Source organism: Scomber japonicus, chromosome 3 (genome assembly GCF_027409825.1).
Source record: "Scomber japonicus isolate fScoJap1 chromosome 3, fScoJap1.pri, whole genome shotgun sequence".
Classification (NCBI taxonomy): domain Eukaryota; kingdom Metazoa; phylum Chordata; class Actinopteri; order Scombriformes; family Scombridae; genus Scomber; species Scomber japonicus.
In genome coordinates this window covers 34946588-34956869 of record NC_070580.1, presented here as the reverse complement: position 1 = coordinate 34956869, position 10282 = coordinate 34946588, and the positions used below count along the sequence as shown (strand labels likewise).

Here is a 10282-nt window from a genome sequence, read left to right as displayed (position 1 = left end):
CTTCCTTCCTTCCTCCCTCCATCCTTCCTTCCTTCCCTTCCTCCCTCCATCCTTCCTGCCTTCCTCCCTCCCTCCTTCCCTCCTTACTCCTTTCCTTCCTTCCTCCCTTCCTTCCGCCAAACTAGTTCATTTCACCAATATGTAGTTATGATACGTTAGTGCTATTCCCCTCCGAGCCCGTGGTGGCATGTTATCAACATCTGGGGTCTGCAGGTTGACCTACTGACCTCTGATCTGGATGATGTCAGGTTGTAAAAAAACAGTAATTATCCTTTAACACCAGATGACCTGTTTTTACTGAGAAGTGTCAACGAGGTAACAGGAAATGTGTGAAATTTGGAAAGAATGGAAAACAAGTCATAACTACTTAAGTGGAGCCAGTTTTCAGCTCAAGCTCCTGAACTGTACTGAATCTAAATCTACTCTCTCGTGTGTGTGTGTGTGTGTGTGTGTGTGTGTGTGTGTGTGTGTGTGTATGTGTATGTGTGTGTGTGTGTGTCTGCAGTGGATACAGAAGGCAGGAAGTTGAAGGGAGGCATCCAGAGGAGCACAGAGACGGGTTTGGCGGTGGAGATGCCCAGTCGGACCGTTCGGCAGGCCAGCCATGAGTCCATAGAGGACAGCATGAACAGCTACGGCTCCGAGGGCAAGTGAGTAACCTGAGACCCTGAGACCTGCTCCGGACTCAGACCCTGAGACCTGCTCCGGACTCAGACTCTGAGACCTGCTCCGGACTCAGACCCTGAGACCTGCTCCGGACTCAGACTCTGAGACCTGCTCCGGACTCAGACCCTGAGACCTGCTCCGGACTCAGACCCTGAGCCGGATCCATCCATCCATTCATTCATGTACTTTCATGAAATGATTATGTGACTGAACACATTTGGGGTTTAGTATGGTGGATGATTTTTTTATGCCGACACAGTGGAGACAGCTGTGGTGTTTTCTGGTTGTTAGTCCATCCCACTTCCTTCCTTCCTTCCTTCCTCCTTCTCTCTTTCATCCATCCCCCTTTTGTCCTTCCTTCTTTCATCCCGCCTACCTTCCTCCCTCCCTTCCTTCCTTCCTCCATCCTTCATTCCTTCCTTCTTTCCTCCATTCCATCCTTCATATCCCTCGCTTTGTTCTTTCCTTTCCTCCCTTCCTTCTTTCCATCCTTCTTCCTTCCTCCCTTCCTTCTTTCTTCCCTCCCTCCTTTCCTTCCTTCTTGCTATCTCCTTTCCTTCCTTCCTTCCTCCCTCATTCTCTCTTTCTCCATCCTTCCATCCTTCTTTCGTCTATCCTTCATTCCTTCCTTTCCTTCCTCCCTTCCTTTTTACCCCCATCCTTCATTCCCTCCTTTCCTTTCTTCTTTCCTTCCTTCTTCCTCCCTTCCTCCCTCCTTTCCTCCCTTCTTCCTCCCTCCCTCCCTCCCTTCATTCTTCCTTTCCTTCTTTCTTCCTCCCTTCCTTCCTTGATTCGAGGACAACAGGAGGGCTAAGGATCAAATGATGAGAGTTGATACAAATATGTCTAATCAAACTATAAGAGAGGATTCTGTATCGGTATATTTGTCCTTTGCTCATCTCGAGAACTGTTCCTCCGATCTACTTCACACTAAGCGCAGAGTATTCCTTCACTCCCCAAAAAAAGTGCAGTGTTGAGTGCTCATCATACTCATTAGTACCGATAAATTATTGAGAATTATTTAATTTTGATGAAGCGTTTCTATTTTAAACGGCACAGCTTTCCATTCGACGTACACAGGAGAGAGAGAGAGAGAGAGACGAGTGAGTCACAGAGAAGACGTTTCACATGGTCCAATGAAGGAAAGGAGGAAGGAAGCATGGAAGGGAGGGAAGAAGGAAGGATGGAAGGAAGAGAAGGAAGGAAGGAGGGAAGGAGGAAAGGAAGGAAGGAAGGAAGGAAGGAAGGAGGGAGAAAGGAAAAGAGGAACTGTGGAAAGAAGGACAGAGGAAAGAATGACAGAGGAAAGAAGCTAGGAAGGAAAGGAGGAAGGGAGGAAGGAAGGAAGGAAGGAAGGAAGGATGGAAGGAAGGATGGAAGGAAGGATGGAAGGAAGAGAAGGAAGGAAGGAGGAAAGGAAGGAAGGAAGGAAGGAAGGAGGGAGAAAGGAAAAGAGGAACTGTGGAAAGAAGGACAGAGGAAAGAAGGACAGAGGAAAGAAGCTAGGAAGGAAAGGAGGAAGGAAGGAAGAAGGAAGGAAGGGAGGAAGGAAGGAAGGAAGGAAGGAAGAAGGAAGGATGGAAGGAAGAGAAGGAAGGAAGGAGGAAAGGAAGGAAGGAAGGAAGGAAGGAGGGAGAAAGGAAAAGAGGAACTGTGGAAAGAAGGACAGAGGAAAGAAGGACAGAGGAAAGAAGCTAGGAAGGAAAGGAGGAAAGAAGGAAGAAGGAAGGGAGGAAGGAAGGAAAGCAGGAACAGTCAAAACTCTTCTCTTAAAAAGAGAAGAAGTGGACGGCGAAAACAGAGCTTTTAATTAAGTTTGTCTTCTATGTTGCATTGGACCGTGGTGATAGTGGAAGCACAAATCTCTAAAGCAAACACACTCGCTGAAATCCGAGCTGCAGGAAATAAACAATCCAATATGATCAATCCGCTTTATTTTAGGATGCACATTTCTTTTCAAAAGCTCCTCGTCATGTGTTTTAAATGCAGCCTTTATTTTACAGGAAATAAGAAAAGAACATGTATTAACTATTAGAGCACTTAGACTAATAGTTATATAATCTGTGTATAGTAGTTGCTGCTGTTTGCTGTGTTTAAACCTTTTTATATTACACATTACACTTTATTGCCCTTATAGATTAACAATGTTTTATTTATGTCTTTAATTATTCTTTATTGTCTTAAATGTTCTTATAGCTCAGGGAGTGATATCTAAATCTCATTATAATGTTGTCTGACCCTCAATATATTAACAATAAAGCTACTACTGCTACATTAAATAGACTCTTAACCCTCCTGTTGTCCTCGAGTTAAGGAAGGAAGGGAGGAAGAAGGAAGGAAAGGAGGGGAGGAGGGAGGGAAGAGAAGGAGGGAGGGAGGGAGGGAAAAGGAGAGAGGAAGGAAAAGGAGGGAGAAAGGAAGGAAGGGAAGAAGGAAAGAAGGGAGGAAGGATGGTAGGAGGGAGGGAGGGAGGGTGAAAGGAGAAGAGGGATGGAGGAAGAAGGATGGTAGGAGGGAGGGAGGGAGAAAGGAGGGAAGAAGGAAGGAAGGAAAGAAGGGAGGAAGGATGGTAGGAGGGAGGGAGGGAGAAAGGAGAAGAGGAATGGAGGAAGAAGCAAGGAAAGGAGGGAGGGAAGGAAGGAAAGGAGGGAAGAAGGAAGGAAGAAAAGAAGGGAGGAAGGAAGGAAAGAAGGGAGGAAGGATGGTAGGAGGGAGGGAGGGTGAAAGGAGAAGAGGGATGGAGGAAGAAGCAAGGAAAGTAGGGAGGAAGGAAGGAAAGGAGGGAAGAAGGAAGGAAGGAAAGAAGGGAAGAAAGAAGGAAGGAAAGAAGGGAGGAAGGATGGTAGGAGGGAGGGAGGGAGAAAGGAGAAGAGGAATGGAGGAAGAAGCAAGGGAAAGTAGGGAGGAAGGAAGGAAAGGAGGGAAGAAGGAAGGAAGGAAAGAAGGGAAGAAAGAAGGAAGGAAAGAAGGGAGGAAGGATGGTAGGAGGGAGGGAGGGAGAAAGGAGAAGAGGAATGGAGGAAGAAGGAAGGAAGGAGGAAAGGAAGGGAGGAAAGGAAAGGAAAGGGAAGGAAAGGAAGGAAGGAAGGAAGGAAGGAAGGATGGTAGGAGGGAGGGAGGGTGAAAGGAGAAGAGGGATGGAGGAAGAAGGATGGTAGGAGGGAGGGAGGGAGAAAGGAGGGAAGAAGGAAGGAAGGAAAGAAGGGAGGAAGGATGGTAGGAGGGAGGGAGGGTGAAAGGAGAAGAGGGATGGATTACACACTAATAGAAATACAGCAGAGCAGAAACAACAAAGCTGAAGCAAAGAGAGAGACAATAAATAACAAGCTAGAGAATAAAAAAGGAATCATTTAGTTGAGCAAACAATCCTGTGATGAATAAAAAGAATCATACATGTCTTATCGATATAGTAATAACTTCCATTTCACCACCAAATACACTTTATACATTTTTATTAACCCTTTATTGGGCAAATAATTATATTTGGTAACTTCTGTAAATATCCCAAAATATCCTTCCTTCTTTCCTTCCTTCCTTCCTTCCTTTCCTTCCTCCCTGCCTTCTTCCTTCCCTTCCTCTTTTCCTTTCTCCCTCCCTCATTCCTTATTTCCTCCGTCCTTCCTTCCTTCCATCTGTCCTTCCTCCCTCCTCCTTCTCTCCTCCCTTCCTTCTTTCCTTCCTCCGTCCTTCCTTCCTTCTTTTCCTTACTTCCATCTGTTCTTCCTCCCTCCCTCCTTCTCTCCTCCCTTCTTTCTTTCCTTCCTCCATCCCCCTTTCTTCTTCCTTCCTTCCTTATTTCTTCCCTTCCTCCCTCCCTCCTTCTCTCTTTCTTTCCTCCTCCCTACCTTCCTTCCTTCCTTCCTTATTTCCTCCGTCCTTCCTTCCTTTCCTTCCTTCCATCTGTCTTTCCTTCCTCCCTGCCTTCTCCCTCCCTCATTCCTTATTTCCTCCTTCCTTCCATCTGTTCTTCCTCCCTCCCTCCTTCTCTCCTCCCTTCTTTCTTTCCTTCCTCCATCCCCCTTTCTTCTTCCTTCCTTCCTTATTTCTTCCCTTACTCCCTCCCTCCTTCTCTGTTTCTTTCCTCCTCCCTACCTTCCTTCCTTCCTTCCTTCCTTATTTCCTCCGTCCTTCCTTCCTTTCCTTCCTTCCATCTGTCCTTCCTCCCTCCCTCCTTCTCTCCTCCCTTCCTTCTTTCCTTCCTCCGTCCTTCCTTCCTTTCCTTACTTCCATCTGTTCTTCCTCTTCTCTCCTCCCTTCTTTCTTTCCTTCCTCCATCCCCCTTTCTTCTTCCTTCCTTCCTTATTCTTCCCTTCCTCCCTCCCTCCTTCTCTCTTTCTTTCCACCCCCCTACCTTCCTTCCTTCCTTATTTCCTCCGTCCTTCCTTCCTTCCATCTGTCCTTCCTCCCTCCCTCCTTCTCTCCTCCCTTCCTTCTTTCCTTCCTCCGTCCTTCCTTCCTTCCTTTCCTTACTTCCATCTGTTCTTCCTCCCTCCCTCCGTCCTTCTCTCCTCCCTTCTTTCTTTCCTTCCTCCATCCCCCTTTCTTCTTCCTTCCTTCCTTATTTCTTCCCTTCCTCCCTCCCTCCTTCTCTCTTTCTTTCCTCCCCCCTACCTTCCTTCCTTCCTTCCATCCTTCCATCCTTCCATCCTTCCTTCTTTCCTCCCTTCCTTTCAATGAGTGTCCTATAAAGGGTTAAAGTCTGGACCGACATGAATGTAAACTACAATCATGACTGACACATTTCCAGTCTCTTTGTATGTCTGTTAAAAAAACTGTGAACCAATTTTCAGTGATGGTGGTGATGGTTGAATCATGAATCAGCAGCTCATGAATAAAATTGTGTTTGGTGGGACTCATTTGAAACCAGGATTTTTTTTAATAGTCGTTTTATGTGATTTTTTATTTTTGCAATTTTCTTTTGAATTTGAATGAAAGAAAAAAAACAACTGCAGGTACATTTTGGCGGAGATATGCCTGCTGTGGCTGCTGATAAATGTAACTGTACTGTCTCTTTATAATTGCTTATAATTGTTTATTTGGCCCTCCTGGATGTTTCATTAGTTACCTTTTCTACCTGTAAATGACTAAATACCCATTAACCCTCCTGTTGTCCTCGAGTCAAGGAAGGAAGGAAAGATGGAAGGGAGGGAGGGAGGGAGGGAGGGAGGGAGGGAGGGAGGAGGAAGGAAAGGAGGAAGGAAGCATGGGAGGGAGAGAGGGGAGGGAGGAGGAAGGAAGCATGGCAGGGAGAGAGGAAGGAAGAATGAAGGAAAGGAGGGAGGGAGAAAGAATGAAGGAAAGGAGGAAGGAAGCATGGAAGGGAGGGAAGAAGGAAGGATGGAAGGAAGGGTGGAAGGAAGAGAAGGAAGGAGGGAGAAAGGAAAAGAGGAACTGTGGAAAGAAGGACAGAGGAAAGAAGCTAGGAAGGAAAGAAGGAAAGAAGGAAGGAAGGAAGGAAGGTAGGAAGGAAGGAAGGAAGGAAGGAAGGAAGGAAGGAAGGAAGGAAAGCAGGAGCAGTCAAAACAGACGGGGCCAATTTGATAAATTATGAGCAGAGGTTTTGATAATGCCAAACAGAGAGAGACAGTGAAGCCCAGTGGAAAAGAGCCTATGAGATCAGCAATACTAGTGTAGTACTACTGCACACACACACACACACACACACACACATACACACACACACACACACACACACACACACACACACACACACACAGACACACACACAGACACACACACACACACACACACACACACACCAACACACACACCAACACACACACACACACACACACACACAGAGATCAGTGCCAACCTGGCTACCAGCATGAACTCCTCCAGTTACGTAAGAAGACAAGGCGGGCTGATAGACAGGCGGGCTGGGATGGGGGCTGGGAGGGGGGCTGGGGGCTGGGATGGCTGATGGGGGCTGGGAGGGGGGCTGGGATGGGGGCTGGGAGGGTTTAAAGACAAACAGAGGAGGAGAGGTAGAGACTGAGAGACCATGATTGCATCATTCAAAGTGTCTGCATGCATATTAATACTCAATTGATATCTGGAATATGCAGATATTGAGTTTAGGAGCTGCTACATGCAAACATTGTTTAGCTGGTGTCCAAAATTAAGCCAAAAAAATTAAATATGAGGATACTATCAAGTTACTTAAGTTAACCTCCATGTCGTCCTCCCGGGTCAAATTGACCCAGTCTGTTTTGACTGTTCCTTCTTTCTTGCTTTCCTCCCTTCCTCCCTCCCTTCTTCCTTACTTCTTCCCTTCCATCTTTCCTTCCTTCTTTCCTTCCTTCCTCCCTCCCTCCTTCTCTCTTTCATTCCTTCCTCTTTTCCTTTCTTCCTTCCTTCCTCTTTTCCTTTCTCCCTTCTTCCCTCCTTTCTTTCCTTCCTTCCTTCTTTCCTCCCTCCTACCTTCCTTCCTCCCTCCCTCCTTCCTTCCCTCCCTTCCTTCCTCCCTCCCTTCTTTCCTCCTTCCTTCCCTCCTTCCCTCCCTTCCTTCCTTCCTTCTTTCCTTTCTTCCTCCCTCCCTTCCTTCGTCCTCCCTTCCACCCATCCTCCCTCCCTCCCTCCCTCCCTTCCTTCCTTCCTCCCTTCCTACCTTGACTCGAGGACAACAGGAGGGTTAATTAAGTTTTAGGTGACAGTATTTTTGTAACACACGTGCTGGAATAATTTTACGAACTGACCCCGATCCTTTCAAATACATGTAACATGGTCAATGCTCAATAACAGAGAAAAAACATCCTTTATCTCTTCAAGAAATGAGACAGAGGATAAACTTTTCTTGTCCAAAACCTTTAACTTTTCATTTTTCTTACACCCTGAATAACTTTTAGCTAATTCCCTTTGACCCTGCACAGTATAGATTATGCACAGATGGATTATAACGACAGGAAGCTGCTTTATTCTGAAAGCGCCAGCAACCAGCAACCAGCAACCAGCAACCAGCAACCAGCGTTACATAAAGTTGTTCTTCCTGCTGTAGCTCAATTTAAAAGTTAGATCAACTATAATCCCTTTTGTGTAGGATCTTAATCCTTTTATTACCTCTTGATTGTGTCAGACGGAGGAGCTAAGTGGTTAAAATGGAAATGTGTGCAGCTCTGGGCTACATGCATCACGTCATAGAGAGGAAACTACAGTTGAATCATTAAACTGAGCTGAGCACTGCAACATTCATTTTAAAGCCACAGCAGCAGAAGCAGCAGAGGCACCAAACCGCTGCCTGTCTCACTGTCTCACTGTCCGTCTGTCCGTCCGTCCGTCCGTCCGTCTGTGTTACCGTGTTACTTTCCATCAGCTGTTTTTGGCTCGGCCTGCTGATTGAAAAGCTCTGTGCCTGCGTATGCACGGCCATGAATAAGCACTTTGTTAGCTCACACCATCCAATCACACTTATGAGCTTACTGATTTATAGTTTCGGGGGCAATTCGGGATCCAGCGAGTGTGTGTTGTGTGTGTGTTTGTGTGTGTTTGTTTGTGTGTGTGTGTGTGTGTGTGTGTGTGTGTGTGTGTGATGATGTCGATGATGAGGCTAAATAGGAATGATTTGCTTGTGTGTATTTGTGTACTGTAAGGAATATAAGATTTTATTTTCTTATGCATTGTCTCCTCTGTTCAGTTTATTCAAAATGACCAGTGAAGACGCTGTTGATGTTGATTTTGAGTTGTTTAATTTAAATTGACTGCATATTTTAAAAAAGATACTCTCCTTTTCTTCTTGTGATGTGCAGCACAATGAAGATTACAATGATAAATGCAACTATTTCATGACAGCAAATATGTTTTTATAACCCTTACAGCAGGGATGTCAAACATGCGGCCCGTGGGCCAGAACCGGCCCGCCAAGGGGTCAGTTCCGGCCCTCCTTCCTTCCTTCCTTCCTTCCTTCCTTCCTTCTTTTCATCCCTCCTTCCTACCTTCCTTCCATATTTCCTTCCTCCCTTTTTTACCTTCCTGTCTTCCTTTCGTTCCTTTTATCCTTCCTTCCATCTTTCCTTACTTCATTTCTTCTGTCCTTCCTCCCTTTCTTCCATCCATCATTCTGTCCGTCCATCATATCTTTCTTCCCTCCCTCCCTCCTTCCTTCCATCTTTCTTTCCTGTCTCCTTTTCGTTCGTTCCTTCATTCCTTTTTTTCTTCCTTCCCTCCTTCCTTCCATCTTTCTTTCCTGTCTCCTTTTCATTCGTTCCTTCATTCCTTTTTTTCTTCCTTCCCTCCTTCCTTCCATCTTTCTTTCCTGTCTCCTTTTCATTCCTTCCTTCCTTCCTTCCTTCCATCTTTTTAATGATCCGGCCCACATGAGATCAAATTGGGCTGTATGTGGCCCTCGAATGAAAATTAGTTTGACACCTCTGGCTTACAGGCTCAAATTTGAACTATTTTTTACATTTAAGAGTTGTAAAAACACCATATACACATTTATTTTAGCCAGAATTGACCTAATGTGACCCAAAGCATACAAAAATGGAAATAAAATGCATGCTTTTTAATTTTTGTACATTTTCATATATGCAAATATACAAATGTGAATGAAAAATGTTTAACCCTTAAACAGGCCTTACTAGTTATGTCATTTGCACCTAAAGTAAGGAAGGAAGGAAGGACGGAAGGAAAGGAGGGAAGAAGGAAGGAAAGGAGGAAGGAAGGGAAGCAGGGGAGGAAGAAGGAAGGGAAGGAAGGAGGGAGGAGGAAGGAAGGTAGGAAGGAAAGGAGGGAAGAAGGAAGGAAAGGAGGAAGGAAGGGAAGGAAGGGAGGAAGAATGAAGGAAAGGAAGGAGGGAGGAAGAAGGATGGAAAGGAGGGAGGAAGGGAAGGAAGGGAGGAAGAATGAAGGAAAGGAAGGAGGGAGGAAGAAGGATGGAAAGGAGGGAGGGAGGAAGGAAGGAAGGAAGGGAGGAAGGAAAGAAGGAAGGAAGAAAGAAAGGAAGGACAGATGAAGGAAGGAAGAAAGGACAGAAGGAGGGAACATTTACCCTAACAGCTGAACTTAGATCTGAGGAAGGAAGGAAGGAAGGAAGGAAGGAAGGAAGGAAGGAAGGAAGGAAGGAAGGAAGGAAGGAAGGAAGGAAGGACAGAGGAGGGACCCGGGAGGACAACATGAAAGTTAAAGAGTCTGTATCTCCTGGTGCACGTTGTCTGTTTAAGGGTTAAAACACATTGCTATATCCTTCATATACTATAAAATGCTCACCTGGACCATAAAACAGTCTTTTTCATTCAGTTAATCAAATGTTTATTAACGGCTGAAGGGGAATTTATGAATGTGAGTTGGTGTAGAGTCTAATTAATGAGTCACAATATGAACAGTACTGTATGTAAAGGGTTAAAATAAAATGAGTGCTGCCTGGAGCTGCAACATAATGAGGAAATGGTTTTAATGAATGTCAGTACAAGTTGCGTAGTGTTTATATTGTTCATAGAATTAAGTGTAAGTCTAAGTATTTGGTTAAGTTGTCTTAACCCTCCTGTTGTGTTCGAGTCAAGGAGATAAGGAAAGGAGGGAGGGAGGGAGGGAGGGAGGGAGGAAGGAGGGAAGGAAGAAAGGGGGATGGAGGAAGGAAGGAAGGAAGGAAGGAAGGAAGGAAGGACGAAGGAAACAAGTA

General features: G+C 45.6%; 1 protein-coding gene across 1 annotated transcript in view; it reads left to right on the top strand.

Annotated features, from left to right (window-relative positions):
- The first annotated feature begins 513 nt into the window (after nucleotides 1-513).
- Nucleotides 514-10282, top strand: part of rims4 (regulating synaptic membrane exocytosis 4) — a 39563-nt gene continuing 29794 nt past the window's right edge. Inside the window, exon 1 of the mRNA XM_053315618.1 lies at nucleotides 514-650. Within this exon, the coding sequence (XP_053171593.1) occupies nucleotides 574-650 (77 nt within the window). The 5' untranslated portion in view covers nucleotides 514-573. The remainder of the gene's footprint in view (nucleotides 651-10282) is intronic.